Raw genomic sequence first — 24,720 nt, 5'->3', positions numbered from 1 at the left:
TCCTGCAGCTGGAATTTGGCTCCTGTTTCATGGGCAGCCAGAGGTTATCAAGCTGCGACAGCCGTGGGGAGGAGATGGATGGCAGCTCTGCACAGAGCTCCTCTCTGCCCAGAAATTAACTGTGGGGCCTTCTGCTTCCCATGTTCCTAAAATTCTCTTAGTTCAGGTGACTCGTGGTTTGTTTGGAAGGGAAGATCTGCAGTGTGGCAGCACAGAACTGAAGGGATTTCGTGGTTATCCGGAATGCTCTGGGCTGGAACAGGCAGGTACATCTCCCACCAGACCAGATTGTTCCAGGCCACGTCTAGACTGGCCTGGGACACTCCCAGGGATGGGGAATAATCCATGTTAGCCCTGCAAAGCCAAATAAATATCACATTTTGCTGTTTCTAGATGAGGTTGAGCATCTTGTGTGAGGTTGGAGTTGAAGGAGCCCAAAGCAAGGCAGGACCTGAAGGAATGAGATGAAGCTTAGCTGCTGCAGGAAACAGGGAGTTCTTTCCCCAAATCCCTGATTTTAGGGTGTTGGGTTGTTCCCTGCAGCTGGAGTGACCACAGAAGGCCTTCAAACAGCAACTGCCAGCCCATATCCCTCAGGAACAGAAGCCAAAGTGCAGGAGGAGGAGCACGACCTGGTTGTTGATGACATTGCAGCAGGTGAGCATTCGGATCATTAATGTCATCAAGATGATTCATAGGGCTCTATTTTAATGCATTTGAAGCTCTTAAATCTGCCCACAAGCAACAATAGTTCTTCAAAAATAAAGGCTTGCTATGATTCTTTATAATTTTTTATAATTGCTCGTTAAATAATTGATTCTAGAAGATCTGATTTGAGGGTGCTGCATCCTGAATTTTGAGTTCAGTGGGATACAGTGAGGTTTGCTCTGGGAGAATAGAGGGAAAATAAGAATTTTGAGACTTCACCTCAGTTTCTTTCCCTGATGGTCCCATTAAGACCAATATTTGTTGATGGGATTGTTGGTGTGTGGTGCTCAGTAGGATCTTTTCTAATTTGGGATTCCCTAAAAGCATCCAGTTATCGAGATCATTTCTTAAAAGGATCATTTGCACCTCAGAACTTAGGGAGAGGGAAACATTTTAGCTGGGCTGGCTAAGGATTTCACTGGAAATCCTTCATACACTCCAGTGGCTTTTCAACAGTTCACAAGTTATTTAGAAAATTTGCTCTGTCCTCAAATCTCCTTTTAATGCCTGAAAGGCTTTTTTGGGTGACTAAAAATAGAACAAATGTTTTGTTTCAATAATTCATACATGGACAGCAGCGTTTTTTCCCAGTTGGGGATAAATTCTCCTGGCTCCAGCAGTCAGAATTTGGGAATTTGGTGAATTGGCTTATTCCAAGTATATTTTGAATTGCTTTTTATTGTGTAATTTAAAGACTTTCTGATTTTGGTTCCACCTAACTGAAGTAATCTAAAATTAATTCCAAAGCAATTTATTATTTGTTCTGGGTGATACTACAATTGTTTTACTCGAAGAAATCAAATCTTTCCCAAGAAAATACTGCAACAAACGGCAAGTGCTTTTTTTCATTTCAGCTGCTCCTGTTGTGCTTTTGGCAGTATGAATTTTTAATAACAGAGTTCTGTGGCTCCTTTGGAAGTTTCTCTTCCTTGCTGCCCGAGGGATTGGAAGGGGGAGCAGCAGGTGCTGTTTCCCATTGCGTCCCTCCTGTTTTCCAGCCCCGGAAAATTCGGGCTGGATTTGAGCTCCACAACAAACGGCACCATCTGGCAGCCCCAGAGCAGAAGCCCCACGAAATTCCTGCTGGGTTTCCTTTAAGGAGGTTCCACTGGCGCTGAGCACCTCCCAAAACCTGTCACGGGCACTTTGTGTCCCCCAGACCTGCTGGCAGAGGGGGACAATCTTTGAATTTGTATTTAACCACTCACTGGAACCCATCCAGCACATCATGGACTATTGTGTGACCATTCCTGAAAAAAGTGGGGGTTTGTCATCCAAACCTCGGTGCCTTTCAGATGCTAATTGGAGAAATGCAGAGCGACTCATCTCTCTGCTGGGTCCTGTCACAATTGCAAATGGAATGTGAGTGCAGGGACACGGTATTTTGTCGCTGGTGCCTTTCAGAACGCGGTCCCTCCCTGCCCAGGCTAGCTCAGGCACCGCGGCAAGCAGCAGGTATGGCTGGCAGGCAGCGCAAGCCAAACCGATCTGGTGGGTTTTGGTTCCGACAAGACGTCAAGGGCACAGGTGGCAAGGGGCAGACAACGGCGGAGAATAAAGGGAGGAGCCGGCCGAGTAAATCCAAGGGGGTTTATTTGAGGGGTCAGGCGGAGCCTCTTCACCTGCCAAGGACTGCTCTGACCGAGCCGCTTTTGGCTTTTTGGGACCACCCCCCCCCCCCCCCCCCCCCCCCCCCCCCCCCCCCCCTTTTATGGGGGGGCGGTACAGAGGGCGGTGAGGAGGATACAACCAATTGGGTTCAATACAGAAGAGGGTAGGAAGGTGACTGATACAAACGAGGACCACACATAAGGGAGGGGAGGGAATTTTCCCCGAACCTAGCCGATCACTCGAAGCCCCTCACAGAACTTTCTAGCTCTGAGGCAGGGCTCTGAGATGACAGGCAGGCTCCAGGGAGGAGAGGGGAAAGGATTGACACCTAACAGTTACTGGGGGATTTCCAGGGGCAACTATCAGGAAGGCAAAACGGGGAGTAAAAGGAACAAACCATCTTACAAAGAACTTAGAAAAACTTATAAAATATAATGAACTCATTAACACACCACTACAGTATTTAACAGGGAAAAGTTGGCCTTCAGGGGAGTTTTTGGGTGTGCTGACAGGAATCCTGAATCTGAGGGAATATCCATGAGATAATTGTATCCAAATTAACAGAGATTTTGGCTTCCTGCTCTTTGCAAGCAGCTGTTTATGGGAAAGCATGAAATTATGAGGCACACTCTGTTCCTTTTTCCTTTTTAAAGGAATATGGCTCAGGAAAAAGTGGTTTTCCAGCAAAGCCTGTGTGGGGAAGCTGTGGGCATCTACCAGGGAAGCAGATGTCTCCCCGTAAGCCCCATTGAGCTCCACCAGGGCTTTGGGGCCAGACATCTGTGGGATCAGCATCTGCTTGGGATAGTCATTAGGGAAGTTCCCAACCCCACAAACCCATTTTGGGGCTGGTTTCCAATTAAGGGAGAAGCGTTGGAGTGGAGTTGGGAGCTCAGCCCGGCAGGTTCCCCATCCTTGGAAGTGTTCCAGGCCAGCTTGGAGCAGCCTGGTCCAGGGGAAGGCTCCCTGCCCATGGAAGGCTGAGAAGAAATTCATATTTACTTGGGAAAAGTTGTGTCTGTTTGTCTTGAAACCATTTTTCCTGTCATTTTACCCTGCTGACTTGGGGCCATGAGGCAAGTGGGATGCTTTCCTGACCTCCAGGACTGTTGGCATTGAAAGTTTCCCAGGTTTCCTGCATTTTGCTTTGGGGATCTTGCAGCAGAGTTGTGATGTTTAAGTGTGTTATGGGTTTTTACTGGCTAGATGTTGATGCACCCATGAGTATATGTTTTTCTTAGCAACTACTGTGGAATGTGATTAGGAACAGAGCAGAGCAGGCTTAAAACTTGAAAACAGAAGACAAAACTTTATTACATTACAGAAGAACAGAAATAGGGAAAAAAAACCAAACAAACAGAAAAAACCAACACCTTAAACACACACACAGAAAAAAAAACAAAACCAGAAATGAAAACTTCCCAGAACATTTCTTCTCCTCTTCCCAATTTCCACTCCTCACACGTTACCTTCCATGGCACTAAAACCTTGGGTTTTAAATCAATCACCACTCAAAAAACTAATCCTCAGCAAGAGAGAGAGGAGTCTTTCTCACACCACAGACTGCTCCTCAGAAAAACACAGGTCTACCCTTTATGTGGGTTTGTGTCACTCGTGGCACCACCTGGCTGCCGTGGTGACACTCTCTTCTCCATGTCTAGTGCTCTCACTACTGTCTATGGGCCAAAGCTGCATATAGGGCTCTTTTTAAGGATGCTAGCATGCCGGGCTCTCTCTATTTTTCCCTTGGGGCCGAGGGTTTCTTCTCTGAGGGCAGAGGGCGCTACCACACCCTCTTCTTTTCTTCTCTGTTCGCTCCACTGCAGCAAGTTGAGCTGGCTACATCCACCCCAAAATACAGTTTATGTTCAAAAGACACTCAAGTTCAGTCTATGGCTAACATTATGCAAGAAAAGTCCAGCCTAAAAAGCTACTCTTCTTCATCCCTGCCCATCTGGGATTCTTTTCATCTTCTTTTATCATCTCAGTCCCAAGCTGTTTCTTTCTCTCTTCTGAAGCTACTAGCCATGAGAATCAATGTCTGGGAAAAGTTTCTTTCTGCCTCAGAAAGAGTTAACAGTTCCTGGCTCCTGGCAGGGGGCTGCAGGCTCAGGCACTCCCAGGCTCAGCAACTCTCACACACAGCTAGGCATCTTCTCCAGGGGAGGGGGGGAAGAAGGCACTTCCACAGTTTTTTACCCCTCCATCCTGGATGGGGCCAGCTCAGCTCCAGTCTTGTTCACTCTTTTCCCCCCCTGGGGCTCCAGCTTACCTCAGCTTGGCCGCGTGGTTCTCCTCAGCCCGACCACGTGGTTCCCCTCCCCCACTCAGCTTCCCGAGCTGAGCAGGGGAGAGGAGGTTTCTCTGCTGAAACTGGAACTTAAAAAGAGGAGGTCCCTCTGGGAGTCCCCGCTTTTCACCCCTTGTGTCCTCGGAGGCGTGTCTAACTCCTCAGTAGCTACTAAAATATGCCAACATTCAAACCTGACCATTGATTGGTTTGCCCACAACTCCCTGAAAAATTCACCTCCCCCTCAAACCAAGACAAAGTGTGTGGCAGGAATGTGCTCCTGGCTTGTCCTTCAGATCCCTACAACAGGTGCTGGAATTCCTGCAGCCTGTCCAGCTCCAGGAGTGGGATGGGAAGGGAAGGTGAGCTCCTGCTTGGACTGTGCAGGTTTGAAAACATCTTGTGGTTCCTTAATAAAAGAGAAATTTATGAGCTGGTTCCATTAAATCACTTCTGAAATGGTATTTCTTGATTCGTGGGTCCATTTTTGTGGGTAAATTTTTGTAGGTAAATTGATGCCAACGACTCTGAAGCTCCAAAATGCCATTCCTGTGCATCAAAAATCTAGTGGAAGTTTAAAAAATAAGCCTTATTGCACTGGAAAGTGCTTTTTTTTGGCTGCAATTTGGGCTATACCTACTCCAAATTAAGTCTTGCTCATCACTATTTGTTCCAAGTGATCCTGTTGGGAAGTTGTCACTAAAGTTTAAATCCAGTTTATTTAAGTGTTAAAGATCATTGATCTGAAAGCTCTTTATATTGAGATGCTGTTAGCAATAAACAGATCTTAAAAAAATTGAGATTATCATCCCTTAAATGTCCCCTCTGAGGGAAATTTTGATGGATGGAGCCAGTGCTTTAAAACCTGGGTAAAAGGTGCCTGATATTCCCCATCCGAGCAGCACAGAATCCATTTTGTGTCTGCCTATTTCCCTGGAAAAGGCTGCAGCATCCTCACCCATTTTGCATTCCCAGATGCTGCAGCACAGTGAAATATTCCCTCATAAAAGGGAGCAGGAAATTCCAGTAAACTGCAGGAGATGGGAATGGCTGCAAAAATGCTCATTTTCTATGTGTCTTGGGTTGGAAAATGTAACCAAAAATGTGTATTCTATTTTCATCTGTTGAAACTGGTTGGGAGATATTGTTCTTCTCTCCTCCTGCACCCATCCTCCTCCGAGGGACATCACCTGTGAATGGGCCATTCAAGGCCTCTCACATGACTGACAACATTACTTCATTCTATTGTGAGATGCTCCACCCAGTGGGAGGAGCCAATGCCTTTCCACCGGCATAAAACCTGCAATCCCAAACACTAAGGCAGCTGGTTTTCCACTGAATTCTCAGAGGAAGACCAGCCCATCTCACCAGCACTGGACCCTTTGTTCTACAGGATCATCTCTACTTCACAGAACAACATCTGTTACTCCAGGAGGACTTATTTGGACTGCTTCCAACCCTGACAACAGGGGGTCAGGTCGTATCTCTAACTCTGTCAGGGTTTTCTAGGACTTTTGTTTGTTTGCTTGTTTGGTTTTTCATACTAGTGCATTTGTATTTTTCTTTTTTTATTTTTTAATATTCCTAGTAAACAACTGTTATTCCTATTCCCATATTTTTGCCTGAAAGCTCCTAATTGCAAAATTGTAATAATTTGGAGGGTGGGGGGTTTTTACATTCTCCATTCCAAGGGAAACTCCATTTTTCCCTGACAGATAGCTGTCTTTCCAAACCAAGACACTATGTGGAAAAGCACATCTTCTACCTGCAAGTAAAGAAATTAAGTTGTAATTTCTAATAATGCATGACAACTCCCAGCACTTAAGGAGCTCTGCCATTAAATTATCTTCAATTTAGAATTCCAGATATTCTCGAGCACTGATTGTTTTGAGACTATTTTTCATTAGAAATGAGTAATTTGCACTGAATTATTATGGCAGTCAGAATATTTTAACAGTATTTAATAAGCTATTAATAAGGATTAATAATTAATTAAGAAGAAACTCCTTGCTGCATTCCAGATCTTTCTAGATAAAGGTAAGGCTTCAGTAAAACCAGTCTGAATCTCGATTTCCCATTTGGAATTATGCTGATGTTTTTATTCCAAGGAACTGAAGAGCAGAAGCTATTTAAATGGGGGTGATTTAAAATCCCTTTCAGCCCATTCCGTGATTCTCTACAAACATCTCTGAGGCCAGGTGTGGAGCTCTTGTAGGCAGAGTCAGGATAACTGGGAATTCCTAGTGACACATTTGGGGCTGGCAGCACTCAGAGGTTCCTCCAGCTTGGTTTGATCTCCCTGGGATGGATTTAAAGCCACTCCTGGCTTAAAGCACCCCCCCTTTTTAGGAGGAGATGGGAGTTTAACCCTTCTGAGGCCGGGAGATCCCTGTTTGGGTCCTTTCTCACTCTGTTTCTAGTCAGCAAACACAACAGTCCCACTTGTTCTGGCACTAGAATGCCTTTGCTGCTTCTCTTGGGCCTATGGGATTCCGGCGTTTGAGCTGGATATGGATCATCTGCAGTGTGAGCTTGTGTTGATGTTTCCCAGTTCTGGGCTTGATTCTGGGAATAGGGAAAAGATTGGTGAGATGATGTTGTGTCCTGGTTGAAATTCAGGTTTGGTTCTCCCTCACCAAAATGGGAGCTCCTGGATGTCAGAATTCCCAGGCACAGGGAAGGGCTCCTTAACTTCCCACATTTTCGTGTGTTTCCAGGATAGGCTGCCAGGGAGAAATTCCCAAAATTCCTCTTGGTGTCGGCCCTTCCAGGCAGGAATTCCAGCTCCCTTGCCAGGCTCCCAGGGCCCCTTCTATGCTGGGCCAGCTGAGGGAGCTGTGGATGTAGGAATGGCCCCACTTCCAAGCAATCCTGAGACTTTTAGTAACAGGAGGTTGATGATGAGTAACCACAGGTTTTATAAAATATCTCCCTGTTTTCCTGCATTTTCCTTGTGATCTCTGTCACTGGGATTCCTAGATGATATTTTCACTTCTGATTTATTAGGAGAGAGTCCTCAAGAGACTCTGTGTGTTGAGCAAATAATTTAAGTCCATTTGAAACCTCTATTTCTGGTGTTTCTGTACTCCCAGGTGTTACTTCCTGCACATGCAATGCCGTGAGTAAATCCCAGTGCTGAGCCTGATGGAAGTGTTGTGTAGCTGCACCCCTGAGTTGGGGTGGGTTGGCCCCAGGGGACTCTCCAGGGCTCTCTGGCTGTTCAGAGCAGGGCTAGACAGATTTGGTGGATCAGGCCCCCTGTGGGTTGGATTTTAGGATTCCTGGCTGTGTCCCCAGCTCTGCAGCAAGGGAGTACCCCCAGCTTGCACCTGCTGGCAAACAGAGCGCACCTCTCCTAAAACCACCTTAACCCAAATCCATCGATTCCTCTGGCAGTTCAACCTGGAGAATTTACTGGGCCTTTAATCCTTTTATTGTAAGCTCGGCTGAAATTAATTTTCCCCCAGAAGTGTGCAAAGCCAATTAATGGGAGCTGAGTGCTCCAAAGTATTAACTGCAGCCTGACCCCACAGCCACCCACTGCAATCGATCGCCCACAGCCTGGGAAACCATGGAAATTTGGGCATGTTCCACCCACGTTTCCAACCCTTCTCCACTCTGCTTCCAGCACTTCCATGCTTACAAATGCAGATATTGAGGATTATTTTGGCTTGGGTGCCATCGGTTTGTGTTAACCTGAACTGGGATTTTTCCAGCTAAAATCTCAACGGTTTTTGTCCTTCTGACACCACAGCTTCTGTTTTCCATGCAGACCCACTGGAGGTTATTAATTTTCTCCCTCTGATAGGGTGATCAAGTGTCCTGTCAGGAAAATGGATCTGTGTGTCAGCCCTTGCCATGATTAAAGGGAGGCACAGCATGGGGAGAAAATACCAAATATTCATGGCCAAATGAAAAGGCTCCTCTTCCAGGTGTTACTCCAGCAGAAATTCTGCCTGGCAGTTCAGTTGGGGAAAATCAGTCCCATTAATTGGGGGCTTCCCCTAGTAATTAAAAAAAAAAAAAACCACTGAAAAAACCCTAAAATAAATCAAATATTAAGGAGTTTTTATCCCCCTCTGTTTAAGCAGGTTTTTCCCCCATCCACAGGTTTCCAGGGGGGCAGTCGGGATTTCGCTGTATTTGAGGGGTTTGGTTGGTTAGTTTTTAATTTCTTGGAGTTTCGGTAGGTTTGGGGGGATTTGGGGGGTTGTTTTCTTTTTGAGGCAGAAAATCCTCCACTGCAGCTGTGAGGATCAAACTGTCACATTCCAGATTGCTAATGGAACACTGTGGATCTTTCCCACCCCGTCCTGGTTGGAATTTCTTGTGGGGTTAACAAAGAGTGATGTCTTGGCACAGGGGGAGCAGCAGGAAGGAGCTCAGCTCCTGGTACCCACACCAGGCCTGGGAGCTTTCCCAGTGGAAAATAGTGCATGAGGGGCAGGGCGAGGTGGAGCTTGTGGATTTCCAGTAGGAATTTTTTTGCCATTCTAGATTGATACATAAAAATTCTCTTGATGCAAATTCTGTTGGCCAGAGAGCTTGAGGATTCCCCATCCCTGGAAGTGTCCAAAGCCAGGTTGGATAGTGCTTGGAGTAACCTGGGCTAATGGAAGGTGTCCCTGCCCATGGCAGGGGGCAGGATGGGGTGATCCTTAAAATCCCTTGCACCCCAAATCATTCCATCATCTGAAGGATGCTCTGCAGTCCTCCCTCGGGGATGTAGGGAAGGGTTAACTCAGCATTCCTGTAATCCCTGGATGTGGGAGGAGGCCCCTCAGTGTTTAATTTCCTACTGGAAGCAGTACATGTGTTGGCTTTTCCTTTCTTCCTGGCCGGAGCACAGCATGGTGGAGTCGGGCTCTGGCTATTGATCCGCAACCCACGGCCCTGCTCCAGCACCTGTTGCACTCCCGCTCCCGGAGAGCTGGGATCTGCAGCCAGGCCTGTGCTCAGGGAGCCTGGAATGGGATAAACCATCCTGGAGCTGGCCTTGGGGCCCATTCAGCCCGGCCTCAGGTGTCTGCCGAGCACCTGGAACAGGCTGGGAGCTGCGGGAGGCCACCGTGGGCTGGGACATTCAGTGGGACATGTGCAAATGGTACCGAGGCTGTTGGACAATTCCAACTGTTTCCTTCCCTGCTTTGTTCCAGCCCGTTTTCATCCTTCTTCCTTCAAAGGCAGTTGCTATTGATTTTCTCCCTTTTTTTCCCCTCCCTTCCCATTGTTAAGCTTTCCCTTGTTTTTCTCTCCCTTTTAGCTGGCAGGGTTGCCTGGCCACAGCTCCTAACATTTGGTTAACTTCCTTCTTTTCCTCTGGAGCCCCATGGATGTCATTAACAGACATCTTGTGCACTTCATTAATCCACTCTTCATTAATCCACAAGCCTCATCCCATGGCAGGTGACGCATTCCAACTCCTCGGCAAACAGCGCTTGGGAAGGATTAAAACTTTCTTATGTTTGTAGAACAGAGGGTAGGGAATTTCCCAGGATGCTGCAAATTAACACCTAGGTAAGAGTGGACTTTATTTGTCAGAATAAGTGACTGTGGTTTTGTTCCAGTAATTTCTTCTAAGATTTTGGGATTTTACTCCAAACAAAAAACCTCCTCTGCTTAGTGGAATTCAGAATCCCTGGACTAAATTAAACTAATAACACATATTTCACGTTTATGTAAAAATCATAATTACAGTTTTGTCCCATCATTAAAATTCCGTAGGTGACAATTTACTATATAAAAATATCAGTTTGGTTTAATGGTGTGTGCTGTTATCCTAAAATTTAATAGGAAGCTGGATGTGGTGATGGATCCTATATCAAAAAGATGCTTTTATATTGTACATAATGCAAAGAACTTACCCTGAAAAAAATCCATCTTTTAAAACCAATAAAAATTGCAGCTTGTCAATTGAAAGTGAGCAGGAAGAAACCCAAAAATCACTATACAAGCTTAGAATTCCATGGATCTTCTACCACTGAGCAAACAAACCTGGAAATCAGGAAGTTTTCTGGTGGCTTTTTTCCCCCATGAGTTCTTGGCAGGTTTTGAAGGGATATTTTGACTTGTCTGGAGGTTTTTAGAGGTAAATGGAATGATCTCCACACCCGAAAATCCTAGTGATCACAGAGACTCAGTTCAGGTTCTTCACTTTTTAATTTTCTCTGGAAAATGCCATTCACAACATTAACAGCCCCCCTTCATTTGGGCTTCTCTCTCTGCCCCAGGCTGCCTATCTGGCCTCCTGCAGCCCAAGAAGGTGTCCACGTCCTACAAGGAGAGGTGCAAGCAGGCCACGGCCATTGTGCTGCTGGGTGTCATTGGCACCGAGTTTGGCACCGAGATCGAGCTGCCCAAGCTGCTCACCTGGCCCCGCAGCTCCAGTCAGATTCCCAAGGGGTTTGCCCTCACCATCACTGGATCCAACTATTCCCTGGCCAGAGACACGTGTGAGTACCCCCAGGCCTCTCCTGCCTCCCTTGGTGACAGGGATGCCAACCAGTTCATGCCAGTTTTCACGGAAAAGAGCAAGATTGGGGATGGAGAATGGGCAGGAGGAGGTTGCCAAGGAATTCGTGCTGATGGAGCAAGCTGCTGGAATTCTGGCATGCTTTAGGCTCCTGCCAGGTAAAGCAGAGCACTTGCACCTCATTTATTTGATTTGTTCTTGGTTATTTGTCCCATTGGCAGGGACACCTTCCGCTAGCCCAGGCTGCTCCAAGCCCTGCCCAACCCAGCCTGGGACACTGCCAGGGATGGGGAATCCACAGCTTCTCTGGGCAAGCCAGAAATCCATCAAATGCAGGGCATTCCTCTGCCTTCCAGTTACATGGAACTGTGATTGTGTGCCTTTTGGAGAGGGTGGAATTCTCTAGAAACTCCTGCTGTGCCCTTGCCTGGCACCTGTATTAATCCCTGGGATCCTCACAACCCATTCCCAGAGCTATTCCGTGATAAAATGCCACCCCAGGAATTGCTGGCTGCAGATACCAGATGCCCCCCAAACTGCAGCTGATGCTGTGTTTACAGAGTTAATGGGCTGAGAAAGCGGGCTGCTGTGGCCAGAATATGGAAATGCTGGATTCCATGGCTAATTGAGGGGCTTTTCCAGGCAGCTGCCATCTGTGGAGTTATTGATGAGCAGCTCTTTGCCCTTTAGTTCTGGTGGTGCCGCAGGTGACACCGTGTCCATGGAGTTACTGAGATCTCCTGGGCACTGGCTTGGGCCTCCTTCCAAAGGGAATGGCAGGTTCTCCATGCTGCCACATCCATGTTTTACTGGAGTCTGGATTCAGTAAGCCAGCCAGCAGTTCAGTTCTTAACTCAGACCCCTCTGCCATCATGGTGTCCCAAATTCCTGGCAGCTGGTGGGCAGGAGGGGAAGCAAGTGGAATTTCTGAACAGAAATAGAGATCTCCCTGCCTGGATAATTGTGTGGATTGTTCAGCTGGGGTATTGGGAAGGAATTCCTGGCTGGAAGGGTGCTGAGGCCCTGGCACAGGGGGCCCAGAGAAGCTGTGGCTGCCCCATCCTGTAGGCAAGGATAGCTCCCACTAGCCCAGGTCACTCCAAGCCTTGTCCAACCTGGCCTGGAGCAATTCCAGATGAGAGGTGATTGGAATTGGGAAAAAAACAAAAATCTGATCATCATTATGTAAAAAACAAGTGATTTTTAATTTAGGCCTGAAAATATCTTGATTTGATACATGAGAAAAGATCTGGAATAAAAATAAAAGACTGAAAATTTACTGGGCCAGGAGCAGAAAGAGATGAAGGGACATGGAATTTTAACCCAGCTCTCCAAATTTCTGTCTCTCTATGGACAATCGGGGGGAAAAATCATCTAGAAAGGGTCACAATCAAGTTAAATCCTATTCTTGGAGTCCATAATTTGGATTTAGTTGGATCTTGATCAGAGTTCTCAGTGTCTCATTCCTGCCTGGGCTATTGATTTTCCTGAGCAAATAATTTCATTTTTTAAAATCCATTGGCAAACTGGGGATAACAAGGCTGCCTGGAGCTGTGTGCTTGGAGAGATTCTGCAAGGAAAGACATTTTGGGAACCCAGGGGTTTCTGTGCAGTGAAAATGATACATTTTTACATTGGGGCACATCTGGGGGGCCGCGTGGAGGGGAGACGGGGCGGCAGGGGTGTTGCCATGAGTTTTTCCTAGCTAGCTGAGCATTTCATATGAAGTAGAAGTTTGTATCTTCTCACGCTCTTTTCATGTAAACACCAGCTATGTTCTATAAACATAGCCATTGTTTTCACATTCCATGCTGGGACAAACAAGACTGTGTGACAGTCCCCTTGACCAATGCGGTGAGAGGTGGAAATAACCACTCTCCAATCCATGGTCACCTTGTTAGAAGTATATAATAGGAAAATAAACAAGGGGCAGTGTTCGTCTGCCCTGCTGCTCTGATGAACTCAGAACTCTCTCTCCGAGTGTCTTTCTGGCTAGGCTCGCAGTGATACAGGGGCGAACAGGACGGTGGGTACCGGAGCCACGAGGTTTGGCTGGAAGGCGGTAGACGTGTCCTGCTGCAAACTCGTGGCGGGAGCGGCGCTTTGCAAAGCAGCCGCCGCAGGTTGCTCCTTCACAGCTAGCAGCTCTACAAGCTCCCTGCAGGCTGGGACGAGCTCCTCGGCAGCGAAATCATGGCCGGAAATATTATTAAAGAGCTTATTTCTGACTGTGTCTCAAAATTCTTTGGTGAAGACAGCTGACCGGTCAACATTTGGGAAATTAATCAAAGTCCATTCTAAGAGGTTTTTTACCTCTTGTTTCGGTAATTTACTTGGATTGGAGCTCAATAAATGCTTCAGTTGCTTATAAAGATATTTGTCACCAGTGGAGTGTGTTTGCCCCATTATTAGACTGATTTGTTGCTCACCTGTGTGTCGCCAAAGCAGGGTCCTCAGCTCGAACGGCGTGGAGTGCTGGCCAGGCACTCCCGTTGGCATGGACGCTGCTTCACGTCCCTCCTCAGAGCACCGGCTTCGGCTTGCCGTGCTGGGGACGTCCCACTCAGAGCTGTAGTGCGGGCGGTGCTTTCAGCAACACTCGCGTGTGCTCTGACACACAGCAGATTCCCTCAGGAGAGCTCCAGGCACGCCGCTGCCAGCAACGGCGAGACAGGGCTCGAGGGTAGCAATGCAAATCCTCAGGAGAGCTCCAAGGAGCCGCTGCTCAGCGGCGGCCCCGTGCTCAAGGACTGCCAGGTAGTGACCTCTCAGAGCTCGAGGAGACTGCTACGGCAGTAACAGCTTCCCATGCTGGAGGTGTACCTCAGCAGAATTTAAGAGCTCCAGCTATGGCGCTGCGCTGCAGCCGTAAGCTGTGCTCGCGACACTTTTCAGGTGGCTACAACTGGTTATTTAGTTACCGTCCATGGAGAAGTCTCCCATGGGTGGAAAAGCTGAATCGGTCCTTCAGCCACGTCTGGGCACCAATTGTAGGGCTTCTTGGTGACGGCAGAGTCGGCGACAAAGTATCTCTATAAGCAAAGCAGTTGTGGTAGCACATGGTTTATTGTGAGGGCCTTGCTTGTAGCTGCTAGGCACAGCTAAAGCAGGCCAGGAGAGAGCAGGAAAAAAGGAGGAGGTTCTGAATACTGTACAATAAATGTCTTTCCAAGTTGAATAGTCTGTGTTGGACCAACCAATCTAATACAAGATAACAACATTTACATACAGCCAATAGAACTGTCCCATTACCTTTGGCAAGCAGAAGGGTATTGTTTAATCAAGGGAGCTGGCCCTCAGCTAGGCACACTATTGTTCACTAGCTGATGGCCCGACACCCTACATCTCAAAGCTTGCCTTCATTTCTATCTCGCCTGTTGGTCTCATACTCCCAGAATCTAAACCATCATATTTACAAGGCCTTTCTACTTCATCCTTCCCCACAAGGAGCAAATGTGCCAATGCAGAATGAAACACCTGGGATAAAATTCTATTTTAATACCACTTCATGTAGGAATGGCATTCCCTGAGCTCCAGGACTGCCTGAGGAATTGTGCCCAGTGAGTCACACCTGAATTTTTGTCTTAAGAATATTAAGGGACAACAGCAAATTCGTGGGTCCAGGGATGCTCATCATCCTCCCAGGATATTCCAGCCCCTCTGTGCCGAGTTTTTCCAGGGCTAATCACCTCGTGGCTGCACTGACTCTAATGTGATGTGTTTATTGCCCTAACAAACAACTCATTAGCGCAGGGATGTTTTTGTCAATGTTAATTCCTTCATTTAACCGAGGCAAAGCTTTAAACAAAGATGTCTCGCCTGGGGACCCAGTGACACCGGGACTTTGGGTCAGTGCTGCTGGTGCTGGTGTTGCTGAGGGGAAAGGTAGGAGGGTTTTATTGGAGTGATGCTTGAGGAGGCACGTTTTTAATAAGGTTCTGGGTTGGTGACATAAAATCGACCTGGTGGTACGACAAGAAGGAATTTTGGGGGTTGTTTCATGCGGATCGGGACTGGTTGGTGTGAATCAACTGGAAAAACTCCATTGGCTTTTCCCAGTCCGAAAAACAACAGGAGGCTTGTTTAATAAACGAAACAAGCAACTTGCTGAGGACAGTTCAAGAAAAACCTGATAAAATCAGTAATTATCTTCACCACAAGAAGCAATATTGAGAGGTAATAAATAATGATGGAGAGATAATGATAAATTCTTGGCGAGCGTTGCTTGGTTCAGCCCTCCTCCATTTATGTGTACATAATTGCTTTAATTTAAAAGTAGGCTCTTAAATGAAATATTAATAAGTATTTCCAAAATGTGCAGAACCTGGATGAGGATTCAGGACTGGCAAAGTTGTTTGGGATGTTTCTCTCCCCTTCCCTCTTAAGCTCTGTTTCTCAAAAATACTTAGGTGTGTTCACTTCTCCTATTTTTTCCCCCTAAATCCATTTACTGTTATTTGTTAGGTAGTGAAAATACTGTGTTTGAGAGTCAGCAGTGGCCCAGAGGGTGTCCCAGGGCAGGTTGGACGGGGCTTGGAGCAAGCTGGGCTAGAGGAACTGTGGCAGGGGGTGGCACTGGGTGTCCTTAAGGCCCTTCCTGGGGCCAGTGCAGAGCTCTGACCCTTCTATGCCCTCCCCTGCAGGCAAGACACTGACGTTCCTGCTGCTGCAGCCACCCAGTGCCCGGCTGCCAGTTCACAGCGCCATCCGCAGGACCGCCATCGACCTCATCGGCCGCGGCTTCACCATCTGGGAGCCCTACATGGATATGTCAGCCGTGCTCATGGGGCTGCTGGAGCTCTGCGCTGACGCTGAGAAGCAGCTGGCCAAGTAGGTACCTGCAGCTGGGGCGTGCCAGCCGGGGCAAGCACGGACTCCAATCCTGGGGCTCTGCAGCTGTGCATGACAGTAGTGAAAAGAACAGGGCTTATGCCTTTATTAATAGTCAGCTCTTTATTAAAGTGACCAGCTGGGTGGTAGAGTCCGACAGGAGTTTGTCACGCTGCTGTAGCAATCCGGTGCAGCAGGTGCTGTTCCAGTTCATCACCCCACTGCAAACAGTAGGTGCCGAGTCCTTGTTCCCATGGGAACAGCTAGAAGCTCTCTCTGGTCAACCATCAGAAGGCAGAGCGGTGGAGGTCTGTCACTAAAGTGCAAAGTGGCAGATGTCAGCTCTTTACCCTCATGGAAAAACCTTGAGAGTTTCTCTCTCTCTGTCTCTGTCCCTCAATCTGGTCTAGTCCGCACGTCCAGCAGACTCTTAATAGATCATGGCGAGTTCTCAAACCAGGTCAGGGGGTGCATCCACCTCCTCCTCGGCAAGAGCATCACCTGGATCTTTCACCGTGTCCAGTCTTCCATTTTGGGGTGCCTTTCATTCCCAAAGAACTCTCTCTCAGCGTACTGTGTGCTCGTCTTATTTGCATATGCCCTCCTCAAGTAGGCAGCATGGGGGGGGGAACTAGATGAGCTCCGATTACAGTAGACACACCTAGGACAATCAACTCGCTTTTAACATGCTAATGTAGGAATGCAGGACCGGCAGGATGGCTGCCCAGCCCTGCCAGGGACGGGGGTCACCTGTCTCTGAGGCGCCGGAGCACCGGCGCCTCCCATTGCCCCCTCCAGAGCCCCACAGAACCACGCTCGGCACTCCCCCCCAGCTCCCAGCCGGCCGGCGGGGCTGCCACTTCCCGGGGGACAGGGTCTGTGACACCAGCAGCTGCAGTGGCTCCGGGCAGCCGCCAAGGCATCTCCCCAGGGCAGGGCCCCTCCTATAGCGGCGGGGGTCCGGCAGCGGATTTGTCAGGGCTAGGGGCGGCAGCAGCAGTCTCAGGAGTTCTGGAGACGTAACCCCGCCACATCTCGGGCCATGGCAGCTACACAGGGGCAGCCTTTGGAGCATCCACACTCACTGAGAATTCGTTCATAACAGTAGGATGAGCAGGGAGGAGCAAGGAGTGGCCTTAAGATGGAGGGCAGGATTGGGTAGGTATTGGAAAGGAATTCTTGGCCCTGAGGGTGGGGAGGAATGGAGTTCCCAGGGAAGCTGTGGCTGCCCCATCCCTTTAAGTGTCCAAGGCCAGGTTGGACGGAGCATGGAGCAACCTGGGCTAGTGGAAGGTGTCCCCTGCCCATGACATCCTTAAGGTTCCTTTCAAGCCACACCATTCCATTATTCCATGAAATGTTTGTTGACAAACACAGAATTTAAGTGGCACCTGCGATAAGGAGCTGCCCAGGGCTGTTTTAATCCCCGAAATGTGTTTCCACATCCATCTGTGTTGAGGGATCTGACATTATTCTAAGGTAGATATTGTCCATTTCATGTGAGTTTTAAGTTCCTCAACATCTAAAGAATGAATCGTTGCCCTATGTTGGCAGGAGAAATATGGACAAATGGGACTACCATTGTTTTTTGTGTGAATTCCAGTTATTCCTTGTAGTGAGACAGCAGGCACCACCACCTTTTCCCTTCCCAAAGCCTCTCCTAAGCCCTGTTTTATGTAAATCCCGACTTCCAGGATCCAAGTGACCAGAGTTCTTCAGCAAGTCCTTTTGCTCATGTGATTCCATTCTTAGCTGTCAGGAGGATTAGTCTGGCTCTCCCCCCAAAGAGCAGGGAATAAATTAAGGGATCAGCGTGGAGCCTTGAGGAGCCCGGCGCAATTTTCCTCATGATAAATTGCATAATAAGCGCGAAAGCGTTTGCTTATTAATCCATAACAAGATTTAGATTGAAAATGGCCTGCTACATTCCTGACAGATCCAGGATGGAGGGAGATGGAAAGAAATGGAGCAACAATGTGTGCAGGGGTTGTGTGAATCTCACCCTCCCGGAGCCCCGCTGAGCTCCCGCTTTGTGCCGGATTTGCCATGGACACAATAACGGCACACGACTGCCAGCACCTCTCCCAGAGGTTTTATTAAAGAGCTTTTATGTCAAGGTTCTGCTTTTAGATAGAAAATAAGAAATCACATGTATTGACCAGGAAAACGAGTCGGTTTCTTTTTTCCCTGCTGAATCAAGGGAATATTCGAGCTGTTAGGCAAAACTCAGGTGTTTGGAACTCCTTCACTTGCCCAGCTCATCCTGGTTCCCGAAGGTTAGACTGTGCCAAGGGAAACTGCTCAGTTGTGAGGATAAAGAGTGTTTTCCCAGCATTTTTAGGCTTTGATGTCTTGGCTTGGATGATGGGAAGAATAGTTTCTGGCTGTATTTTTGCTTTCTGAATTAAGCTAGGTTTCATACAGATTTTCATGGAGTGGTTTGGGTTGGGGGGTATTTTAAGGTCATCCCATTCCACCCCCTGCCATGATCAGGAACACCTTCCACTAGTCCAGGTTGCTCCGAGTCCCATCCAGGAACAATTCCAGGCATGGGGCAGCCACAGCTTCTCTGGGCACCGTTATGATCTGAAACACCCAAATTTGCAAATCACCTCCGAATCAATCCCTACATTTTTATCTGTGCCTTGGAGCAATCTGACCTGGTACAGTAGGATGGTCTGGATGCTCTTGTCCTGGCTGCAGTGTGCCGTTCCCATCCTCCTGCAGGACTGGCCCCGAGCTCTCCCCACATCCTGCCAAGTGAAGGAATTCACTGAAAGCCTGTTGCTTTCCAGGAAAATGCACACTTTGCCAAACATCCTGTAAGGAAAAACACTGCTGGCTTTGGGAACCCCTCCAAAAGTTAACTGGGATAACTTCTTCCCTGGCTTATCCGTTTTTCATGGAACACCTGGACAGAAGTTTGGAAGTTACATTTAGATGTGGTTTTCCAAGGAAAGGCCAATGGGGACATCACCTTGTGGAAGAGACTTTATTTAGTTTCATATTTGGGAGTTCTAATTCATACAGTGATGGTGGGGGATGGGAAAGGAAAATAAACTGGTTGGGATTATAAACTCCTGCTATTCTCTTCCCCCAAAAAAGTCAGTCAAAGAGCACAGGGAAGAAGGAGGAACCCCTTCCACAGGTCATCCAGAAAAATACGGGCCTGCCCCATCCCTGGAAGTGTCCAGGTTGGACAGGGCTTGGAGCACCCTGGGAGGTGGAAGGTGTCCCTGCCCGTAGCAGGGACTGGAATAGGTGATCCTTAAACCCCCTTGCAACCCAAACCAGCCTGTGATTCCATGTTTCTACATTTGGGGGAATTTTTGGATAATGTGCAGGGCACATAGAAATTTTATTTTTGCAGTTACTGTGTACTTACCACCTTATTGCTTTTTGCTTTTATCTTGTCACATCAATTTAAAGCCTTGAATTAAAGAGAATTATTCTGGCCAGGGGGATTTTCAGGCTGTGTTTAAAATACTGTAAAAGACCAAACCATAAATCCTTGGGAAGACGCTCTGAGCTCACCTGGGCCTCCATGGGGTGATATGTATTCAGCACATACAGATAATTTGTTAACAAGGTCTTTTGCCCACTTTGGTCAGATGCGCTTACTGTTTTCAATCTTCATGGTTAATTATTCGATTTGGGGTTGATGCTGGAACACCCTGACTCCTAATCACTGTTCTTTGTTGAGAGTCCATTATATTGGAACTGCCAGAGTGCTCCCAGTGACCTTGAACTGACATTATAAGCTGGTTCTAATCTTTTCACTCTATATTTCTACCACTGCTTTCCTTTGTCCCTGCATTTGTATGGCTCCCGTTTAGCATCACAGTGGGGCTGCCCCTGAGCCCAGTGGCTGACTCAGCACACTCGATGCGCCACGCGCTGTCCCTCATCGCCACCGCCCGCCCGCCTGCCTTCATCACCACCATCGCCAAGGAGGTGAGCACAGCCAGGGGGCTAAGGGAGATATTCCCTGGGGTTTGGAGGGGAAGCAGGATGGGGAGCTGGGTGTGCACCAGGCGTGGCCGGTCTGAGGGCCGTCGCAGCCACCGCAGCCCCAGCTGAGCTGAAGGATAGAGGGGGCTTAGCGGTCACACAGAGGTGCTGCATTCAGGGTGGGACTGGCTGATCTCTGAGGCCTTTTCCAGGGTGCCAATGGCTGCCCTGTGTCCCTGATGCCCACAGGTGCACAGGCACACAGCGCTGGTGGCCAACGCGCAGTCGCAGCAGAACATCCACACCACCACGCTGGCCCGCGCCAAGGGTGAGATCCTCAGGGTCATTGAGATCCTCATCGAGAAGATGCCAGCCGATGTCGTGGACCTGCTGGTGGAGGTGAGGTCAGTGCCAGTGAGGACTCTGACTCCACTCAAGGAGTTTCTTTCCATGTGGACTCTGGGTGTGGAAAGGATTTGCTTTATACCAAGTTCGTTTCTTAACCTTTAAATTCCATTAAAGAAATCGTGTTGTTGAGGAAAATATCCTAAGCAAAAGAAGGTCAAAGCCAGGTTGGACACAATTTAGAACAACCTGATCTACTGGAAAGTGTCCCTGCCCATGGCAGGGCTTGGAATGGGATGACCTTCAGAACTTTAATTATAGAACATAAAACACAGATTGTCAACTGATGGTAATTTTTGTTTCCAAGGTGATGGACATCATCATGTACTGCCTGGAAGGATCATTAGTTAAGAAAAAGGGTCTTCAGGAATGTTTTCCAGCCATCTGCAGGTGAGCCCTTCCTCTGGAAATACTGTGAAGTAAATGAGAGGATTGTGGTATCCCCTGAAAAATGGTTTATTTCCCCAAACCCCATCCATGGTTCAGCCCCCGTGTCTGTCAAACCCAACTGCTATCTCATCCCGTGCCCACCCCATGTCCATCATCCCAGACCCACCTCCCAGTTCTGGAATGTTCTCCCCAACTCTGTTCCCCATTTGGCAATATGTTCAAACCACACCTTCGTGTTTTCCCTGATTGGTTCTCCCCCTATGGGGTGATCCCATACCCCACCCCTGAAAGTTACTGATTGGTTCCTGATTTTTGTACCATCCCTCTTTAAAAGGGCTCGCATTCCTTTGTTCTTGGTCTTGTGGCGCTGGCCCCCTTCGGACAATAAAGGTGCACCGGAACTGCCAACACTTAAAACCCCGTGTGGTCCTTTATCAGCCCTCTGTTGCCACCCCAATTCTTTTGGACCTTATCACAATGCACTCCACCGAGCTTGCCGGGGTTTAGGAGTCCAGGATTGTGATAGAGGATCACCAGCAGAATATATTTCCTAATTAGGAATGAAACAGCCTTTTAGGTGACACAACAAAGAGTAAAAGGTGATTGATAAAATGAAAGCATTTCCAGTATCTTTAAACGTGGACAAATATCCCAGTCATCCTCTTAAACTGGTCCAACCAATAAATTCTAATAATCACCTGTCAGCCATTACATTTTAATTTAATAACCTATTAAAATATTGAATAGTTTCAAGGAAAGAACAATTATCGTGTTGCCAGGTTGGATACTGATGGACATGATCGTCCTCCTTCCTGATGCTTTAAGTGGCTTCCCTTAAAACATAAAGGGAAGGGTAAATGGGAATTAGTGCCCAATCTCCTTATTCCTGTGTATATTTATAGCACTCCAGTTTTTTAAAATTCTCCAATTACTGGTAATATTTCCTGGTTATAGCCAGTGTAAAAATGATCCAGCCCCCAGTGATGGCATCGCGGAGACCAAGGGAAATGGCCATCAGGTTGTAGCAAATGGGCAAATCTCTGGAGAGATTCCAAGTGGGAGCACTTGTACAGCATCCCAGGGTTAATCCCTTTCATATCCCAACATTCCTTATGCTGTATTTGAATGTGTGCACACATGGGGCAGAATCATCCCAGAGTGCAGCTCCTCTTCCTTGGATCCAAGGAATGGGAAGAGCACACTGAGGGGAAGGACGGGCTACACCTCAGGGAAGGATACACCAGGATGCAGAGCTGCATCTGAGCTGCACTTTCTCTTTTCCCTGCACAAAACCTGGGGATTTACTTCCTTCTCTTCTGTCCCTTATTGGTTTTTGCCCATGTTTCATCCTGCTTTCCTTCCCAACTGCCATCCTGCTGTGCAGAACGTGTCTCGTACTTGTGTGCGAGCAGTCGCTATGACACTGGGAATCCCAAGGAATCAGGAGAGGTCTGAAAGATGGGTTGTTTGAAGCCCTAAATATACTCAGCAAGATGTCTTTTGAAACTGATTCTAGCTATTTCTGGCAGATTTTGGTAAAGGAAAATTTAACTGCAAAATTCCAACGTAATTCGGGATGCAGTCGACACTTTCACAGGTCTGCTGTCCCTGTGATAAGGCACAGTGATATCCCCAAGGACTTGAATTTGCAATGAGGATTTAGTATTTCTTGGGTTTCAAGGCGTTGAAATTCCTTGGATTTTGCAGGAATTCCAGTAAATGCCACATGGTCACACTGGGTGTTAAGGATTATTGCAGGCTTTACCCTCAAGGGTGTTATTGGAGTCGAGAGTGTTTGATGGTGAATTTCCCTCTTCCTTTTTCTTTATGCCCATCAAAAATTGATGAGTTTGCTTATTTCTCCTTCCACTTTCCTTCCTTTCCATTTGACTTTCACGGGAAATGCCCTGAAGTCACGCAGGGCATTGGATGGGCACTTAACCATTGGACTTCCAGCTTTACTGAGGTCTTCCAGCACAAAGAAGATACACCCATGGCCATCCAGGGACCTGGTGATTATCCCATAGACTGTTCCCAAAGAAATAAATGATGGATAAATCTGATCAGATTCCATGGCAATGTATCGACCATTGGTTGTTTTTGTGGAATGCCAAGTGTTAAACCGGCAGTGAGCGGAGTTTGAAATCAAATCTCTATTCCAGCCCTTAAGTAATGATGCAGTGGACTCCCAAACAAGTTGAATCTCCCAGTCTCACCTTGTTTTCCCTGTCTCACTTTTGCTTTCCTGCTCCCCTTTAGGTTCTACATGGTGAGTTACTACGAGCGCAGCCACCGCATCGCCGTGGGAGCTCACCATGGCTCCGTGGCACTCTATGACATCTGCACCGGCAAGTGCCACATAAGGAATGGCTGGGAATTCCTGCCCGTCCCACCTGGGCTTATCTCCTGATCTGGAAGTTTGGGAGTTATTTTCCCAAAAATTCTGAATTATTTACTCCATGCTGGGGAATATTTACAGCACTTGGTTCCTTACTTTTCTTGATAATCTTCCACATTCACCACAGAAAACAGAGGTGGGGGTGACCAAAGGGACTCCCAGGATAGTTAGGCCAGGTCCTTTTCAGGCTTAGTCATTATTTATGAGATACAAAAATGTTCCAGAGAAATTACTGTGGGGTAACACCGTCTATTGGATACAGACTCCTGCCTCCAAATCCGATTTTATACATAACTTTTCAGAACTGCAGATTTTTCTGGCTGCTCAGAAACATGGAATAACTTGAAGATGGTGCAGCTGAAAAAGTTGTGTCATTGGAGGAAAGCTCAGGGTTTTAGTTTCCTTTCCTGTGAGGGGTTTTGGGATCCTGAAAAGCATTTTGGGTTTGTTTTTTTTTTTTTTTCCCCTTCCAGGTAATTTTAATTCTTTTAAGAAAGGTGGCTGTAGGAACTGACTGAGAAATTACTTAGAATGATCAGTAGGATGATGGATCTCAAAATCCCCCATTTTAACAAAAAATAAATCAGCATTTATCTAGGATGGGGTTTCCCCTCAGGAAAATTTACCATATTAGTAGATTGCATTATGACTATTCCAAATGCACACACTTTAATCTATTTTTCCGTAATCCAATACCCAAACCAGGTTCTTTCTCTTCCTATGGAATGACTTTATCAGACCCTCTCTGAGCTGCTGCTGTTCCCCGTGTGGGACGCGGGCATGGTTGGGCTCCGTGGCGTTTTTGGTGGCTCTGGGAGCTGGGCAGTGCCCTTCCCATGGTGGTATTGATCTATCCTTCAGCTGTTGGCAGCTCCCAGAGACCCCAGGGCCAAGCTAGTGATTGTTCCCACAAGGTCTGGGAGAAGTATTGACCTACAGCTGCTCTCTGCCACTGGCTCCATGTTTCTCACCCCGTCTCCATGGCACTCACGAGAACCTGCCTGAGTGCTCCCTGCCTCTAGGAGCCAGCTTGTCCTCAGAGAGAGCTTTTCCGTCTAGGAGCCACTTGGGAGACAGGTTTGTCCTCCATTCCAAGGAGGATCCATGCCCTGCACTCAGGTTCTGTCCCACAAAGCAGCAACAGCCTTCTCTATTCCCCTTCATATTCCCCCTTCATATTCCCCCTCATATATTCCTCCTCCATATTCCCCTTCCATATTCGTCCTCCATGTTCCCCCTCACACATTCCTCCACAGAGATGACAGAAATTCCATTCTGAAGCTCAGAATTCCTTAAAAAGATAGCTAAACCTCACTCTAATGTTGGCAATAAATAGCTGTGGTATTTGCTGTTGAACCCATGCCATGCTTTCCGTAGCTGGAGAGGCAGTGGGTTTGTGAGCAGATTATTTGAAATCCCTAAGTGCACAATATTCCTAGCTGGATAATGGAGGTGAGGGCTCTGGATGAGGGTTTCCCAGCTGTATGGTGTGAACACCAGCCCCCCAGGAGATGCTGAGGCCCCAAATGCCCCACAAGATTCATGTATGATTTTATCCTGGTGTTTTATCTCATTCCACATTTCTCCTGGATCCCAGGAAGCTGCTTGCCTTTAAGTAGCCAACTCCTAGCTGGGGATTTTTCCCTCCCACTACTTGTGACTTTA

General features: G+C 47.6%; 1 protein-coding gene across 1 annotated transcript in view; it reads left to right on the top strand.

Annotated features, from left to right (window-relative positions):
- Positions 1-24,720, top strand: part of WDR7 (WD repeat domain 7) — a 46,776-nt gene that overhangs the window by 15,966 nt on the left and 6,090 nt on the right. Inside the window, 7 exon segments of the mRNA XM_063424466.1 lie at positions 544-657; positions 10,840-11,061; positions 15,725-15,911; positions 19,748-19,865; positions 20,112-20,261; positions 20,575-20,657; positions 22,917-23,012. Coding sequence (XP_063280536.1) covers positions 544-657; positions 10,840-11,061; positions 15,725-15,911; positions 19,748-19,865; positions 20,112-20,261; positions 20,575-20,657; positions 22,917-23,012 — 970 coding nt within the window.

Source organism: Prinia subflava (assembly GCF_021018805.1).
Source record: "Prinia subflava isolate CZ2003 ecotype Zambia chromosome W unlocalized genomic scaffold, Cam_Psub_1.2 scaffold_33_NEW, whole genome shotgun sequence".
NCBI classification, from domain to species: domain Eukaryota; kingdom Metazoa; phylum Chordata; class Aves; order Passeriformes; family Cisticolidae; genus Prinia; species Prinia subflava.
This window is presented reverse-complemented; position numbering and strand designations above follow the sequence as displayed.